The sequence below is a fragment of the Haliotis rufescens genome, unplaced genomic scaffold (genome assembly GCF_023055435.1).
Source record: "Haliotis rufescens isolate VD_foot unplaced genomic scaffold, xgHalRufe1.0.p SCAF_61, whole genome shotgun sequence".
Taxonomy (NCBI): Eukaryota; Metazoa; Mollusca; class Gastropoda; order Lepetellida; family Haliotidae; genus Haliotis; species Haliotis rufescens.
In genome coordinates, this window is record NW_025964346.1 from 1,388,319 (window position 1) to 1,407,901 (window position 19,583).

Below are 19,583 nucleotides of genomic sequence, written 5' to 3' on the forward strand. Positions count from 1 at the left end.
CTCCAATGACATAAATACCATCAGGTTCGTGTCATAACATAAGAGCTGACCTTGGTATCGCTTCAAATATTACATCTGCTAAATATAAACACATCTATGACTTACTCTCTCATACAGAAACTTTTTTTATTGTTAAGTAATAAAAGTGGCGAAAGAAACTGTACTGTATTTTTTTAGTAATTGCTAGTGGCTGTCAATATCAAGTGCTAACTGTTTGATTGGCATTCGAAGTTAGTGAGTAGGTGCAACTCTCCAGCTTGATAATGGCGTAACATTGAAACATCGTACACGCAATAAACCAGAAGATGTTGTCCAATAATGTGTACGTTTTCTTAAATGTCAAGTGCTGTCATGGCCAGGAGTGAACAGCAGAAGACAGCAGCGAGTTGGGCTGTCGGATGATTTGGAACTGGAAGAGTTACCTGCCCCTTTTGTTCACAGGACCATGGCAGCCTTTCCTTCGAGACGCCTCTGGGTGGGACAGTGTCCGGCAGGTGGTTGTACCACGAGGGCGAGTCAGGCCCTTTTCGACCAACTTGTTTTTAATCTACTTGATGGCGGTTTGGATTTCTATTTGGAAATAAAAAACGTCAACGACGAACTCCTACCCGCGTCCAATACTATTGTGGCGTCGCGATCTGAGACAGGCTTTCAAGGCACATATGAATATTCTTGAGAGCACTTACATTCATTCTAGGGCCTGTCACATATTGCTGCTATGTATTGTTTGACTTGTTGATGGGGGCATGGGTGGCCCAGTCGTCGATCATGTTTCTTGGTTTGTCAGCACCATACCCATGCTCGTGGGTTTCAATGAAGTGGTAAACGTCTAAGACCTGCTTCACTTCGGGCTTTCCTCCCACATTAAGCTGACACGCCGCGATATAACTGGAATACTGTTAAAAGCGTCGTTAAACCCAACTCACTGACTCAATGGACTTTTTATTGTAAACCTAATTCAGTGTGTATAAATATGTATTCATTCATCTTGTGTCGTCATTTACTGATTTAAGAAATAAAGTTATATTTGACCGTATGTAGGGTTAACCTCTGCGTTTCAATTTGGAAATCCCTTCATTGTTTGTTTTGTGGTCTAGCAGTGCTTCTGCAGCGGGGAACAATGACCTTGAACTTATAACTAGTTCTAGTTCTAGGTGAAACAATGAGTTAACTAAAATATCTGTACGTAAAGGAATTTAGTGTGAAACCAACAAACAACCAACAAATGGTATAAAATCAACACTTGTATTACAAAATTAACTAGGTTTACAAATCCTGACCACTGCTTACATTAAGTAGTACTACATTCCTGGCAACTAATCGTTGTCCAAATACAATGTAATGAACTTCTACTGAATCAGAACAGAAACAATGCAATACCAGTATATTTACAATCATTGTTTTACAATAAATTACACTGCCACATAACATTACATATATAAAGAACATTTGTATTTGCCACGCCATACACCACTATATCCACACCACAACCGGACCAAGGACATTAGCAGGCAAGAAAAACAAACACAACGTAGAATCGGCGAAAGCTTTTCATATAGATAACTATTTCCCAAAGGGTACACCGAATGTGGTGTGCCTGGAGGCTTTTCATGATGGACACGAAAATATAGAGTATTTCCTACGTGCTGTAACCTCCACAAACAGTACATTCAACATACAAAGCTACACCTGTGTTTCTCATGGAAGGATCTCACTGAACCGTAAATGTAAATATTGAACCAGCAATTATATTTTTACGTAAACAGTTCTGTGCAAAGCATTCGTGTCTATTTGGGGAACACTGTCACAATACAAATTTAGTCTTCATATCGCGATAAACACTTTATAAGATTCAATGGTGATAAACACTGTATAAGATATTGTGCATGTTACTTCGTCTGTTCTTAGAAGATCCGTCTCAACAAAAGGGGGTATGCGACAAGTTCATTATGCACGAGGAAGCACTCAAGGACGACAGATTGTCATTTCCAAGAAACGTCCTTTTTTACTTTGACAATTCATTCTACAACCTTCTTCTCAACCCGTCACGTGACTAAACGGTGGCTGGGCGTGGGACATTTGGCAATACCAGCAGGTCAAGTCGTTAAATACCACTTTGCAAGGTAATGCGACTTCGTGTATCAAATTAGCAGGTACGAGTACTCCAATTACCCAGTCAGTATCAATTTAACACACGGAACTAAACCGCGGCCTCAGACCCTGGCGCTTCACTCGTCTCTGAACTCGTCACAGCACATAAACCACATACTTTACTTTGTAAACATTGAAAACATGGTATCTGTTGTGTTGCCCCTGACATATTACAGGTCTATTCCCAGCCACAAGTGGCACCTGTACCTGTCTGCTTTGTGCAGGTCACCCTCGATCCAGTATTGCACATACAAGGCCATGTGTTGACTTCATAGCGATTTAAAGGCTTTATGGTTAAATGATTATGCATCGGGTTTTTAATGGATCATAAATATAACGCTTTAAGTCATGGCCTCGCGGTGCGCAGAATGCATTCTATATACAAAAGGAATGACTGCTACAGAGCTTTAAGTACAGAGCTATCTATATACACATAGGTATATGATGGTAAACGTGCAAACGATCTGTCTGTCGTCTAAGCTCAAAGGCTTAAGGATTGAACGTATCTCAGTGTTGTGTAAGAGTTTAAATATTGCATCATAGCTCAACATTATATTGCAGGGAGCCGAAGGCAATATGAAGCCTACTTTAGTTGACATGGATAAACAGTGCGTCATGAAACACGACAACATGTTTCCGGTTATTTAATAAGTGCACAAAAGTGAGGAATATTTCTTGAAAAAGGTTTATTGTCACACGATTCACACTACAAGTAGCATGTACAAGCGTCAGTTCTATGTGTGAAACATATTTCAGCAAATAAATGTGTGTCACTGAAACATACAATATAACATCCACACACAATGTCAACAAATCGTTCATGTTTGAGATACTTGAGAATAGCCCTGTGTCCCTGAGTTTAAAGCAAATGGTAGTTTGTGTTCATGTTTAAATGCAAAAGAACTTTGTTCGCTTTTAACGCTGACCTTCCTACATTAAAACCTCGCTAATCAGGACCCCGTTGTTTTCAGTCCTTGGCCGTCACGTGACCAGTCACATAGTAAGGTCCTAATTAAGTGTCAATATGCCTTAACTCTACGGGTAAAATGAATGTAAAACTGCAAGTTGTATATTCAGATATTAAGCTGGGTTAAACTTTAATTGCGATTAGTGACTATTTAGTTTTCGTCGTGAAAACGTGTTTTGTTTGGTATGTTGTTTAACGCCGCACTCAGCAATATTCCAGCTATATGACGGCGGTCTGTAAATAATCGAATCTGGACCAGATAATCCAGTGATTAATATCATGAACATCGATCCGGGCAATTGGGATGATGACATGCATCAACCAAGTCAGCGATCCTGACCACCCGATCCCGTTAGTCGCCACCAAATACAAGCGTTGTCGCCTTTTACGGCGAGCATGGGTTGCTGAGGACCTAGAAAACTGTTGCATGAACAATGAGTTGGTAACAATGTATGATTAATTACCTCGACCAAACACAGGATGGGAACATGACTTGAGTCCCCGTTTCATTATCTTTGTACACATCTCTATCCTCTTACAAAACAGGAAGAACAGTGTTCCGCAAATCAACAATACACGTTCACACATGACTCGCACAATACTTTTCTCTAGGAAGAGTATATTTAGATCACCATATGCGACAAAAACATGGAAAGTTTTCACATCCAGCATAGACAAACACTCTCTCTAAAACGTCTACAGGTCTAATTTCGAGATTTCCTGATAGGCGTAAAAATAACCTGAGGCCCGTGAAGATCCGGGTACAGAATACATTTTCAGTAATCCATACTAAGAGGCGACTAACGTGATCGGGTGGTCAGACTCGCTGATTTGGTTGATGCAGTCATCGTATCCCTATTAGTTGAGGGGGCACGGGTGGCCTAGTCGTCTAAGGCGCCGCGATTCGCTCTGCAGAGTTGCGTCCCTTGGGCACGCCAGAAACCTATGATTGTGGATTCGAATCCCGGTTCGCCCCGATTATATTTCTAGATTTGTCAGCACCATACCCGTGCTCGTGGGTTTCACCGAAGTGGTAAACGTCTGAGACCTGCATCACTTCGGGCTTTCCTCCCACATTAAGCTGACACGCCGTGATGTAACAGGAATACTGTTAAAAGCGGCGTTAAATCCAACTCAGTCACTCACTCTTAAATGCTGATGTTTTAAACAAATAATCTGGTTGTTTGTCTCCTGAGAGATCTGTCGGTAATTAGTTCGGGTCTATGGCGGGTATCAGTTGCACTAAGCCGATGAATGTCGACCCTTCGTTGATGTCGATGTTGGTGTTTGGGTAGAGATTCACCATCCGCAGGTCGTCTCCCTTGGAGAGATACGTAATACCTACAACGAACAGGAAAGAAATAGTCAGTTATCCTACAGTGGTCTCTCACTTCATCCAGTGATCACGGAGGACGAAGTGATATTCAGTCCTGGGATAGAATACATCCGCGACGGAACTTCTATTTTCAATAACTGAAAACCGACAAAATCAGTATCCGTAGTACGGTTCAGACTTCATCATCAGTATTTGTCTGTGAATCACGCCTGTTTAGTTATTGAAAACACGGTGCTTGGATGCGGGGGTCAGGTGAGGTGAAATGGGGTTTAACATCGCGTCCAAGATTATTGCACTTATATAGCGACGACTATGCACGTGTGTGTGTGTGTGTGTGTGTGTAAACCCGTGAAGATCCGGGGTAGAATAGGTCTTCAGCAACCCATTCTTGCCGAAAAAGGTACCATGCTTGTCGTAGGAGGCGACTAACGGGATCGGGTGGTCAGGCTCGCTGACTTGGTTGAAGCATATCATTGATCCAAATTGCGTGGATCGATGCTCATGATATTAATCACTGGCTTATCTGGTCCAGACTCGATTATTTACAGACCCCCGTCATACAGCTGGAATATTGCTGAATGCGGCGTTAAACAACAAACCAAATCATAACGTGTGTGTGTGGCTGCTTGTACCCGTCCGGACTCGTGCCGAACTATAGTGCTAGCCCATTGAGATACCATGGCGCAGATTTATATGAATACCCCAATCAGACACAGTACAGTCCGAGCGCCAGACAGGGTAACAACAAGTGCTATCTTTTAACGTTTATTGGTCTGACGCGGCCAGGGATCGAGCCCCGGACCTTCCGCTTTCCGGGCGAACGCTGTACCACTAGACTACGGAGGATGTCGGATGGCCGGGTGAATAATCTGCGGGTCGTAATGAATATAGGACGCCAAGGCTGTTTAAACACAAAAGACTGTTTTCTGTTGGTCGTGCACATGGTCAACACTCCAGGCTGGAGGCTGCCATTTTGTTACATATGGAAATTGGAGAATGGTGAAGGAAACGAAATAGGTTATAATTAAAGTTAAACTAAGCAACGAAACGAAATATAAGACATTAGGCATTAAAAGGCTTTCTGACACTTATTGTAAAGTTATTTCCAGTTCACAAACCTGATACACTGCATGTTTTGAACTTAAAGTTCTGCTTCCTCTCCTTGCTGTGATCGATGTAATCCACGCCATCGAAACACTTAAACAGCTCCACGTCATTCCTCGTCACCAGCAACCCCTCGCGGTACTTGGTGTCATTGAACAGCACCTGGATAACAGGCAGTGAGGTTGTGTCAGAGAGGTTGTGTCAGAGAAGATGTGTCAGTGAGGTTATGTCATCTAGGTTGTGTCAGTGAGGTGTCAGTGAGGTTATGTCATCTAGGTTGTGTCAGTGAGGTTTTGTCATCTAGGTTGTGTCATCTAGGTTGTGTCAGTGAGGTTGTGTCAGAGGGGATGTGTCAGAGAGGTTGTGTCAGTGAGGTTGTGTCAGTGAGGTTGTGTCATCTAGGTTGTGTCAGTGAGGTTGTGTCAGTGAGGTTGTGTCAGAGAGGATGTGTCAGAGAGGTTGTGTCAGTGAGGTTTTGTCATCTAGGTTGTGTCAGTGAGGTTGTGTCAGAGGGGATGTGTCAGAGAGGTTGTGTCAGTGAGGTTGTGTCAGTGAGGTTGTGTCATCTAGGTTGTGTCAGTGAGGTTGTGTCAGTGAGGCTGTGTCAGAGAGGATGTGTCATCTAGGTTGTGTCAGTGAGGTTGTGTCAGTGAGGTGTCAGAGAGGTTGTGTCAGAGAGGTTGTGTCAGAGAGGATGTGTCAGAGAGGTTGTGTCAGTGAGGTTGTGTCAGCGAGGCTGTGTCAGAGAGGTTGTGTCAGAGAGGTTGTGTCAGTGAGGTTGTGTCAGTGAGGTTGTGTCAGAGAGGTTGTGTCAGAGAGGTTGTGTCAGTGAGGTTGTGTCAGTGAGGCTGTGTCAGAGAGGTTGTGTCAATGAGGATGTGTCAGAGAGGTTGTGTCAGTGAGGTTGTGTCAGGGAGGTTGTGTCAGAGAGGATGTGTCAGAGAGGATGTGTCAGAGAGGATGTGTCAGTGAGGTTGTGTCAGTGAGGTTGTGTCAGAGAGGTGTCAGTGAGGTTGTGTCAGAGAGGTTGTGTCAGAGAGGTTGTGTCAGTGAGGTTGTGTCAGCGAGGCTATGTCAGAGAGGTTGTGTCAGAGAGGATGTGTCAGAGAGGATGTGTCATCTAGGTTGTGTCAGTGAGGTTGTGTCAGTGAGGTGTCAGTGAGGTTGTGTCAGAGAGGTTGTGTCAGAGAGGTTGTGTCAGAGAGGTTGTGTCAGTGAGGTTGTGTCAGCGAGGATGTGTCAGAGAGGTTGTGTCAGAGAGGTTGTGTCAGTGAGGTTGTGTCAGTGAGGTTGTGTCAGAGAGGTTGTGTCAGTGAGGTTGTGTCAGCGAGGCTGTGTCAGAGAGGTTGTGTCAGAGAGGTTGTGTCAGTGAGGTTGTGTCAGTGAGGTTGTGTCAGAGAGGTTGTGTCAGTGAGGTTGTGTCAGTGAGGTTGTGTCAGAGAGGTTGTGTCAGAGAGGTTGTGTCAGTGAGGTTGTGTCAGTGAGGCTGTGTCAGAGAGGTTGTGTCAATGAAGATATGTCAGAGAGGTTGTGTCAGTGAGGTTGTGTCAGGGAGGTTGTGTCAGAGAGGATGTGTCAGAGAGGATGTGTCAGTGAGGTTGTGTCAGTGAGGTTGTGTCAGAGAGGCTGTGTCAGAGAGGTTGTGTCAGGGAGGATGTGTCAGTGAGGTTGTGTCAGGGAGGTTGTGTCAGAGAGGATGTGTCAGAGAGGTTGTGTCAGAGAGGTTGTGTAAGTGAGGTTGTGTCAGAGAGGTTGTGTCAGAGAGGATGTGTCAGAGAGGTGTCAGTGAGGTGGTGTCAGAGAGGTGTCAGTGAGGTTGTGTCATTGAGGTTGTGTCAGAGAGGTTGTGTCAGTGAGGTTGTGTCAGAGAGGTTGTGTCAGTGAGGTTGTGTCAGAGAGGATGTGTCAGAGAGGTTGTGTCAGTGAGGTTGTGTCAGCGAGGCTGTGTCAGAGAGGTTGTGTCAGAGAAGATGTGTCAGAGAGGTTGTGTCAGCGAGGCTGTGTCAGTGAGGTTGTGTCAGTGAGGTTGTGTCAGAGAGGTTGTGTCAGTGAGGTTGTGTCAGAGATTGTGTCAGAGAGGTTATGTCAGTGAGGTTGTGTCAGTGAGGCTGTGTCAGAGAGGTTGTGTCAATGAGGATGTGTCAGAGAGGTTGTGTCAGAGAGGTTGTGTCAGAGAGGTTGTTTCAGAGAGGTTGTGTCAGTGAGGTTGTGTCAGTGAGGTTGTGTCAGAGAGGTTGTGTCAGTGAGGTTGTGTCAGTGAGGTTGTGTCAGTGAGGCTGTGTCAGAGAGGTTGTGTCAATGAAGATATGTCAGAGAGGTTGTGTCAGTGAGGTTGTGTCAGGGAGGTTGTGTCAGAGAGGATGTGTCAGAGAGGATGTGTCAGAGAGGATGTGTCAGTGAGGTTGTGTCAGTGAGGTTGTGTCAGAGAGGCTGTGTCAGAGAGGTTGTGTCAGGGATGATGTGTCAGTGAGGTTGTGTCAGGGAGGTTGTGTCAGAGAGGATGTGTCAGAGAGGTTGTGTCAGAGAGGTTGTGCAAGTGAGGTTGTGTCAGTGAGGTTGTGTCAGAGATTGTGTCAGAGAGGTTATGTCAGTGAGGTTGTGTCAGTGAGGCTGTGTCAGAGAGGTTGTGTCAATGAGGATGTGTCAGAGAGGTTGTGTCAGAGAGGTTGTGTCAGAGAGGTTGTGTCAGTGAGGTTGTGTCATTGAGATTGTGTCAGAGAGGTTGTACTTAATCAATATCGCAATATCGCAATACTTGAACACGTTAGTGTTCATATGATAGTACTGGACATTTATCTCCACATTACGTGTGACCGACCTCGAGTTGGAATTAAGGATATTATCAAGAACAGTAATAACGTTTGAAACAAATCTTTGAAATATTTTAAATATTTTTGCCGTATTTCTTCATGTGATGTTGATATTAGTAGTCTGGGAACTGCACATGTTGAAATGAACATTTCTAGTGAATTTCAAAACAGTTTCAAAGACATTTTCCCATTTGTCGCGAAGTGTGCGGGTCAAGTGGGACAGGTCCCCAACCATATCGCGCTGTTCCAGGTGAGACACTATTGCCGATATCCTGATAGTCCTTGTACATCACATCTCTGTCACCTACTGATTACAGCTGAATAACAAGAAAACAGCCTTACCACTATCTCCGCCCCGGGGCACAATTGGATTGTTTTGTTCATATGAGAAGTGTATTGAAAAGTAGGTAGATTATCTTGAAAATATAATTAAAAACACTTTTACAATTATTGGTTTTGTTTGTTAGGCTTAGAACTTTTTGAGCATGCCTCGTATAGTAAAGAATATTATGAAGTTAATTTTGAAAAGCATGGAGTAAGGACCTGGAGCCTCTTTAAATACAAGGCGCAAGGAACAACATAATACTGATGGCACCAATTGTCGAACTCAGCCTTCGTACGTATCTCATATAAGCTTGCAAAGTTCATTCATGTAACTTAGGTAGTTTCTGAGAAACCTTGCCTCCATTGCAGACACTATGCACCAAGTGAAACAGGGAAAACAGATTTTTAGCAACACCAAAGGATCAAAAGGCTCCACAGTTCAGCATGTTGAAAATGTCATTATAACAAAGTAAAAGATGTCCGAGGAATGCTCCGGAAACGAATGCTTCACGTATTTGAGTTTAATTCCAGTTTGTTGCCAAAAAAAACACAAAAATATGTTTTTTAGAAACACCAAACAGCGAAAGGCTCAACAGTTCAACATGTATTTGATGCATCATCAAAGTCTCATCATAAAATAGTTAACGGCTTCCGAGTTATACACCGGAAACGTGAGTGAGTGAGTGAGTTAATATTTAACGTCACATCGGCAGTATTTCAGCCATATCGTGACGAGCCGGAAACGTGACGGACAGACGAACGGGAGGAAGGGCGGACATCAGCCATTCCTTTATGCCCCCTCCCACGTCCTGACGGGAGAAACTAGTTATTTCCCAGTGAGCCTCTTTGGGTATCTTACATTCTCCAGACACACGCGGTCAGCATTTAGTCTCGTGTTCAGCATATTCAGGAATTACTATGTCCTTTCAGTCAGCTAAAATGGTTCTAACTAACATAATGTTTATTTGTATAACAAATCCAACTTGTTTCTCCTTTTGAAGTTCGATTTATTCGGAGAACATTGTGCCCCTGTGAAACTGTCATTGAACTGTTGTTAACCCAACGCACTGAAAGCATGGGTAGGAAGTTTGACACTTTAGGCGTGGTCGTTTCCTCCCGACCCGGGATGTCAATGCTATTCAGAGAGTGACAGAGCAACGTTTATTCACCGAGAAGTCCTTTCCTCGAGAATTAATCCTAATTTCTTGGAAATGATTCTCGTGACCTATAATGCAGCGGCTATTATTAACCTGAGTGTGTGCATGAATAGTCCACGCGGGGCGGACGGATTGAATGCGGGACTTGTGGGAAACATCGCGTGACACACCACGTGACAATGACACTGTCACCCGTTTTTTAAAGGGAACCAGCTGATCAGGCATCAGGAACACTGTCTCCTGGTGTTTGAGAAAACTATATCTGATCAGGTAAAAATATAAAACACAGACACGCACACACATAAAGACACACGGGTGCAAACATACATACGCACACACGAACGCATACATCACACACAGGCACAAACACACATATAAACACACACAGAGACACAAACACACACACACACACACACACACACACACACACACACACACACACACACACACACACACACACACTGCCGCCTTACACTGTGGCGGATATAAAAGATAGTAACATTATCAATGTCTGTATCTAGGACAGTGACCCGGTCAGGGACCCTAGCCCAGGGTGGCAGTCTATCCCCTGGCTGGGCGGGGACAAAAGCGAGCGTCTGACATCTGTGGCACAATTATCGAGTCCCCGGGAATCACTTCACGAAATAAACATGGAAGCCTCAGACTGACGTCAGGAAACTGTAGGTCATAGGTCCTACTTATAACTGCTTCCATTTTTGTCCACTGACCTAATCTTATTTATTGTCTTTAGAATTAAATATATAGTACTTTAATTGTGATACTATCAGTACATGATACTGTACAGTATGGTTTGGCTAATCAATTTAACCATGTTAAATCTACAGGTAACCTAGCTCCATATCGAGCACAGTGTGCGTGTCTCCTACTTAATTAGAGGACATATTCCAATCTTATCTAATCTCGAGTGGTCTGTATAATCAGATGTTTTTTCATGAATGTGTTTTTTTAAACAGGCCATGTCGATGGCCAGATGAGATAAACAGGCTAATTGACAGAATTGTCCAAAGACTATATTTATTTCAAACATCAAAATTAATGTGGCGGTAGCTGTGAGTGAGTGAGTGAGTATGGTTTTACTCCGCTTTCAGCAACAATCCAGCAATATCACAGCGGGATACACTAGAAATGGGATTCACACATTGTACTTATATGAGGAATCGAACCCGGGTCTTAAGCGTGACGGACCCGTGAAGATCCGGGGTAGAATAGTTCTTCAGCAACCCATGCTTGCTGTAAAAGGCGACTATGCCTGTCGTAAAAGGCGACTAACGGGATCGGGTGGTCAGGCTCCCTGACTTGGTTGATGCATGTCATCGATCCCAAATGCGGGATTTTTATTTGACGGCGGTATGTAAATAATCAAGTCTGGACCAGACAATCCAGTGATTGATAACATGAGCATCGATCCACATGCTTCAACCAAGTCAGCGAGCCTGACCACCCGATCCCTTTTAGTCGCCTCTTACGACAAGCATGTTTTGTCTTGGGAAAAGTTAACAGCAATAACACTAGTAGATTATATGATCTGGTTTTCTAAATGTATGTTCACCATCAAGTTTATGTTAATACCATATATTTTGTTTTCGATACTTCGACATTTTCGCGTGGGTTAGAATAAGTTCCACCAATCAGTGCCAATCAGATTGGGTGGACAGGCTAGTTGACATGTCTGGATGCGCGTCCCCATACCCCGACGGCGTGGCCGTTATTCATACTATCAATCACTGGATTGGTTTTACTCGATTATTCATACGTCATTGTCATGATAAGAAACAAACAAGAGTTTGCCACTCACGTGGCTATATCCCCCGCCCCTGCTGCAGAATTTATGACATAATTAAATCTAAACAAACCCTAACCTTTTTTAACCGAGGTGGAAAGATGAGTTTGGAACCTCAGTCCATCTTGTTGCCATGGAAACGTAAAAAATAAAAATTTCTAAAATTTCGAAATAGCAAAAGGCACCAGTTCAGCATGTACCTGACAGACCTGCAAAGTTTGATGAGAAAATATTGAACGGTTTATGAGTTATGCTCCGGAAACGAAACGTGACGTACGGGGGGACGGACGGACGGAGCCCGTTTCTATATCTCCCGCCAACTTTGTTGGGCGGGGAATTACAAGGGAGCAGAACGAATACTCACACTGGTGTAGACGAGGTACACGCCGCTCTCGACAACAGACACACTATTGTCACGTGACATTGCCGCCGGCGTGACATGCGCATTGACCCAGCGTGCTGGATGTAGCGACCCGATGGTCTGGCCTGGACACAGAGAAGGAGAGGATTGTTAGGTGTTGTCCACAGGCCAATTACATACACAACAAAAACTTAGCACCATTACTCCAGCTACATTCTGTGGGGAATCGAACCAGGTCTTCGGCCCGACCACAGAACACCTTGACCACTAGACTAAAGTACTGTCGTATATGCTAGAAAACTACTTTTCTGGCTTCATGTAATAAATACGAGTCATAGGACTATAAAAAGAGCATATATCAAAATAACGCGAATTGACCTAATCTTACCTGTTCTCACTGACATTGTGATTACCCTTAAATTGTACTTTTACGGGTAAAATGATGATAAACTTATAATCGTGTGATGTCATGCATGTATGAAATGGCCTATAACCCGAGGTAATTGCCTAACACCTGTCCCGAGGTGATGACCTCACACCCTCCCGTGCATTCTCACAGGTGCAAATGTCACCGAGATGGGGGTGGTCTCAAAATATTGCTGTTATTGTGCTTAATTGACATGCGTTGATTGGGTAGCAATTTAGAATATGTACTGCATTATATTTGTTTGGAAACAAGATGGAATAGTTAAGAGCTAAGAAACGGGATGAGTATCGGAAGGTTGCGGTTCGGGAATCCAGAAGTATTTGTTGTTCTACAGATGATTTCTTGAGGTAGCATTTATCTCCGCTGATGACGTATATAAATCTGTACTTTTTAATGTTGTGTTATGTCTTGCCTAGAACACGTTACACTCAACCAAGATGGGCACAACAGGGTTGAGCTCACAATGTCTGACTGGCGTACGTAAGACAACGTAACCGTGTTGTGCCGCCAGCACATATGTCTTGTACTTTACTGGTTTCTTATTCAGCCGAATTTTCGTTTCATATGGTCTGAAGTCGACAATGTCATATATTCCTGTATGGTCGCCTTCACACTACTCATGGGCGAGAGTATCTGATTCCCGGACGTCATATTAACTGGCGTTATCCATGACAATGACCCTGACGTTGTTTAAAATGGGCAAAAGCTGAAGTTCCAACCAGTCTATGAGCACATCACCTCCTATAATCTCCTTATGAAAATCACCAGATTTCTTTTTCGCCTCGACAACTAGCACACATCTATCAATAAGCCCCATATCATGGTTTGCAGCATGCCAAACAATGACACGATTACCTTTACCTGATAGTACCATGGGTGCTTTTTGTCCATCTGCCAATAGCCACATGTAGTCAGTGGAATGATTCATCAAGGTAAATTATCTGGACACCCTGACTGTGATAGTTATGAATGGTTCGGTGATAATGTGACCTCACAGACAGGATAGAATATTTTCCATGATAAGTGCTCGGACAACGCCACGCGCAGTGTATCGAAATCCCATATTTGGAGAGCAATAGTTAGTGCAGTACAGACTCCATATCGTGTACCATGGTTATGGCTATGCAAGTGTAATGTAACATGCATCATGGGAGCAATGTTAACCAAAAACAAACCCGCAGCGTCATTTTGTCATTTTAGAAGATGCACACCTAGAATTTTCTCAAAATGATTTTTGTGTGTGGATTAGGTGATCTATGTAGACTACATTATTATCATTATAACGGAGTCACGTGTACATATTTCAATAGTCCGTTTCAGACTGTCATCATTGGACTTAGAATAAATGTCAACTTCCTGTTTTCGCTCGAATTTGTCTCCTGTAAACTTGTCGATAGGACTCCTTGTGACTGAAATACTTCAAACCACAGGTAGGGCGATCGGGATTTACTCGATATTTCAATAACAACAGATCTAGACTGTGAAAGATTATATCCTTTTTTTAACAGGCAAAAAGCAGGTTTCTAGCATTTCCGACAGTTCTTTACCTACCGCAACTCAATATGAATTTGACCTGGTCTTAACATGAGCAACACGTTGAATTGTTTGAGTGAGTGAGTGAGTGAGTGAGTGAGTGAGTGAGTGAGTGAGTGAGCAATATCGTTTTAAGCAATATTCCAGCAATATCACGGCGGGGGACGAGATAAGGGCTTCAAACATTGAACCCATGTCGGGAATCAAACCCGGGTCTTCGGCGTAACGAGCGAACGCTAGGCTACCCAAACGCCCCTAAACTTTTTCAAAGAAAACTGGTAATGGTTCTGCTCACTTGAGTTGACATAGCATGGGTTAACTACAGACACATAGATCGTACCTGACAGGGTGGCTCCGCATGGGTTAACTACAGACACAGAGATCCTACCTGTCAGGGTGGCTCCGCATGGGTTAACTACAGACACAGATATCGTATTTGACAGGGTGGCTCCGCATGGGTTAACTACAGACACATAGATCGTACCTGACAGGGTGGCTCCGCATGGGTTAACTACAGACACAGAGGTCGTACCTGACAGGGTGGCTCCGCATGGGTTAACTACAGACACATAGATCGTACCTGATAGGGTGGCTCCACATGGGTTAACTACAGACACAGAAATCGTACCTGACAGGGTGGCTCCGCATGGGTTAACTACAGACACAGAGATCGTACTTGACAGGGTGGCTCCGCATGGGTTAACTAGACACATAGATCGTACCTGACAGGGTGGCTCCGCATGAGTTAACTAGACACAGAGATCGTACCTGACAGGGTGGCTCCGCATGGGTTAACTAGACACATAGATGGAACCTGACAGGGTGGCTCCGCATGGGTTAACTACAGACACAGAGATCGTACTTGACAGGGTGGCTCCGCATGGGTTAACTACAGACACAGAGATCGTACCTGACAGGGTGGCTCCGCATGGGTTAACTAGACACAGAGATCCTACCTGACAGGGTGGCTCCGCATGGGTTAACTGGACACAGAGGTCGTACTTGACAGGGTGGCTCCGCATGGGCTAACTAGACACATAGATCGTACCTGACAGGGTGGCTCCGCATGAGTTAACTAGACACAGAGATCGTACCTGACAGGGTGGCTCCGCAAGGGTTAACTACAGACACATAGATCCTACCTGACAGGGTGGCTCCGCATGGGCTAACTACAGAAACATAGATGGTACCTGATAGGGTGGCTCCGCATGGGTTAACTACAGACACATAGATCGTACCTGATAGGGTGGCTCCGCATGGGTTAACTAGACACATAGATGGTACCTGACAGGGTGGCTCCGCATGGGTTAACTACAGACACAGAGATCGTACTTGACAGGGTGGCTCCGCATGGGTTAACTAGACACAGAGATCGTACCTGACAGGGTGGCTCCGCATGGGTTAACTACAGACACATAGATGGTACCTGACAGGGTGGCTCCGCATGGGTTAACTAGACACATAGATGGTACCTGACAGGGTGGCTCCGCATGGGTTAACTACAGACACAGAGATCGTACTTGACAGGGTAGCTCCGCATGGGTTAACTAGACACAGAGATCGTACCTGACAGGGTGGCTCCGCATGGGTTAACTACAGACACATAGATGGTACCTGACAGGGTGGCTCCGCATGGGTTAACTAGACACATAGATGGTACCTGACAGGGTGGCTCCGCATGGGTTAACTACAGACACAGAGATCGTACCTGACATGGTGGCTCCGCATGGGTTAACTAGACACATAGATGGTACCTGACAGGGTGGCTCCGCATGGGTTAACTACAGACACAGAGATCGTACCTGACAGGGTGGATCCGTCCACAGTGAAATGTGACGCTCGCAGAGAATTGGGCTGCAACAAGAAAACAGAAGGTTGTTGTTATATGGCGAGTCTTTAGTCTTTAGTCTTTAGTTATTCGTACATGTGTAGGCCAGCGGCCGATGGTACATTTAATAAATCCACTTTTCAAGTGGGGGCACGGGTGGCCCAGTCGTCTAAGGCGCCGCGATTCGCTGTACAGAGTTGCGTCCCTTGGGAACGCCAGAAATCTATGATTTTGGGTTCGAATCACGGTTCGCCCCGATTATGTTTCTAGGTTTGTCAGCACCATACCCGTGCTCGTGGGTTTCACCGAAGTGGTAAACGTCTAAGACCTGCATCGCTTCGGGCTTTCCTCTCACATTAAGCTGACACGCCGTGATATAACTGGAATACTGTTAAAAGCGGCGTTAAACCCAACTCACTCACTCACTCACTTTTCAAGTGTCTACTTCCTTTTGATCGGAGGTTTATTTTCCCTACTGACCCAACGCGTTATAAGCGGGCCTATTACAGGGGACATGGCGACGCTTACCTTTGCTGGAGTCGGAGCTGAAAAGAAAAATAGTGAAAGAGTAATGCTACACGTTCTGTCGACTGTTTCATCATGCGCCGAGTACTTCATAACTGTTCCTTGCCTAGTAACTCGGTCAAGTCGCTTTGTGGTGTTTTGTGTTTACTATGTGGTAGGAAGCACTACGTTGTTAATATTTGCTTTAACTAATATGTTGATACGATTATGACATTAGATCGACTCTGGGTACATGTGTGTTTATGTGTGCGTGCGTGTGTGCCTGCGTGCGTGCGTGTGTGCGTCTGTGTGTATATATGTAAGTGTGTGTGCGTATGTGTGTGCGTCTCTGCGTCTCTCTCTCTCTCTCTCTCTCTCTCTCTCTCTCTCTGTCTCGCTGTATGTGCGTGTGTCTGTCTGTCTGTGTACATGTTTGTTTGTTTGTTGTTTACCGCCTCGCTCAACAATATTCCAGTTATATGACGGCGGTCTGTAAATAATCAAGGCTGGACCAGACAATCAACCAAGACACCGAGCCTGACCACCCGATCTCGTTAGTCGCCTCTTACGACAAGCATAGTCGCCTTTTACGACAAGCATGGGTTGCTGAAGACCTATTCCTCACGGGTGGTGTGCACATGTAAGTGTGGGTGTCTGTAGGTGTTTACTGTAATTTATATAATTCCTTTTATCAACAAAATAACAAAACAGATTTGAGATGAAGGCAGTGATAGCCTTGTGGTCCCCCGTCATATCTCAAACACAGCCCGTGCGTCAGCACGAAGATACACACCTGTCATTGAGGAGGAGGAGGAGGAGGGAGCCTGGCACTTTGCAATTCTGTTACAAACTGAAAATACAATACCAGTTGTCACAATACGTTCTCCAGTTCTCCAAAAAGACACACAATTGACGCATTTCATCACAGATCTTCATTTGAACCAATTGCAATCAGCAATTGGAGGTAGTGAGTGAGTGAGTGAGTGAGTGAGTGAGTATGGTTTTACGCCGCTTTTAGCAATATTCCTGCAATATCACGGCGGGGGACACCAGAAATGGGCTTCACACATTGTACCCATGTGGAGAATCGAACCCGGGTCTTCGGGGTGACGATCAAACGCTTTAACCACTAGGCTACCCGACCGCCCCACAGCAATTGGAATGACATATGCATTGGTTTTAAAATTCCGCTGTCATTCCCAGATCAACATCTCCAATGGAAGACGATGCAATCTACCCCGAAATGAATCTTTGTAACTTTGACCTTCATCGTCATACTTCCATCTCCATGTTCATGAAACCCACCGGCAATATTATGTGGCGTGTCACTTGGCGTGTTTCTACATTATAATGGTGGTAGTTAAATTTTACATAAAACTATGCAACACAACTTTTGATGGGGCTATTCGTGATGTCCATGTTTGGATAGAATGCGACTGCTTGCTCGGATAAATTGTCATGTGAACAGTAGCTTCTGATACTGGCAACATCACACGACTGAACTTACATTTGCCACCACCCTTTCTGGAGCCGTTCCTTCCTTTTCTCCTATTTTGATTTTTTCTATTCTTCTTTTTAGGTTTCTTGTTGTCTGAGTCAGCCTCACGCCGCACCCTCCGAGCTCCGGGGACAACGCGCACAGCCCGCCCCTCCTCGCCCGAACTCTGCAGAACACATGCAAACATGACGTGAGACCCACCACGAGAATAGGGCCCTTATGTGTGCTGGGATACAATTGTGCTGCGACGTCATAAAGACGTTTGACGTCAACTTACCTCTGTGAAGATTGCCATGTGTGATGTCATGTATCTTGGTAATAAATATGAATTAAAGCTTGTGAATTTTTGTTGTTCCGACGATGCTGTAGTTTTAAAATATAATGAGTGTGTGGAAATGTGATTGTTTACCCATAAGGTATCCCTTATCTCATGGCTGGTCACATATTTCTATGGAACTTATACCATTTAAACAACAGTTGCCTGTTGACGCTCCACTCAAGAAAAAAATAATAACAAAAATATCGAATACTCCAAGGTCAGTGTAAATCTATAAATGTATTGATGGTGGACGATGGCAGTATCTGTGATGCCAGGGCAAGGCTGGAGCAGTTCGCTGGCGACCTGAACACTGTGCTAGAATGTATATCGCAAATTGTCCTTGATGCTGAAAAGTGGGTATTGAGGAAGTGGTAGCCCTAAAGGTGCACGTGCATTAATTGAAAGGGCAAGAATGCACGTGCACGAGGTGAAGAGTAAGAAGCAGCCCTGGAGTGACACGTGCATCACGTGAAGGTGTAAGAAGTAGCCCTGGAGTTGCACGTGCATCACGTGAAGGTGTTAGAAGTAGCCCTGTAGTGGCACGTGCATCACGTGAAGGTGTAAGAAGCAGCCCTGTAGTGGCACGTGCATCACGTGAAGGTGTTAGAAGTAGCCCTGTGGTGGCACGTGCACCAGATGATGGTATAAGAATTTGCCCTGAAGGTGCACGTGCTCGAGATAAAGAGGTATGTGGAACGGACCCGCCGTGTGTATGAAATAAAGAAGTTTCTATACATTCAGTCCTTGTCGTATATATTATGTCTGGATACGGAAAAAACTTCAAAACTAATTAACAAGCGTGGAATGTTGAAGGTAGCCATCTTTGAAGGCTGTTGGTCTATGCTCCGACTTATCTGCATGCATACTAGGTCCTACGACAAATACGACACAGCCGCGTACACCCCAACAGCCCCGGCGGTATACCACCACGAGTTATCTACCTTTACTCGAACATACATCCCCGACATGACCCACTTTCACACATATACATCACGTGCACTTAACGTCTGCTTACCTGACCAGGGAGAAAGTGAAGGGTCTCGCCAGTGTCATCGTCAAATTCAGTGTCACTATTGTGCACAAATGTCTGCAACCTCTGAAGTTGAAGCACCTGTTCTTTGACTTGCAGTGAACACACGACTGTATACCAACATGCGGCAAGCGTCGTCAGTGTCAGCAAAACACAAACAACAACACCTATATTCACGTAGCCTCTGCACGTGCATGTGTGTTTGAGTGCAATGTCATCAACACAGCACTTAAGGTGGCGTTTATCGGATGTCGAAAATCCACTTCCTAATCGCGAGTCGTCTTGCCTATCCATGGCTGTTTCTTCACAGGTATAAGCGGTCGAGGTAGGATTTTGCACTGATTAATCATTAAAGAATAATTCTATCTGTTTTGGGGGACTTGTCGACATGGACAGATATCAATTTACACATTAGTATTATTCGGGAGTAATT

At 44.6% G+C, this 19,583-nt stretch overlaps 1 protein-coding gene across 1 annotated transcript; it reads right to left on the reverse strand.

Annotated features, from left to right (window-relative positions):
- Positions 1-4,168: 4,168 nt before the first annotated feature.
- LOC124114433 lies at positions 4,169-19,583 on the reverse strand. The gene is made up of 8 exons (XM_046474989.2): positions 19,136-19,583; positions 17,811-17,967; positions 17,097-17,153; positions 16,328-16,344; positions 15,774-15,825; positions 12,015-12,136; positions 5,573-5,720; positions 4,169-4,459 (listed from the first exon to the last, which is right to left on the reverse strand). The coding sequence occupies exons 1-8, from the start codon at positions 19,442-19,444 to the stop codon at positions 4,329-4,331; spliced, it is 993 nt and encodes a 330-aa protein (XP_046330945.1). The 5' UTR covers positions 19,445-19,583; the 3' UTR covers positions 4,169-4,328.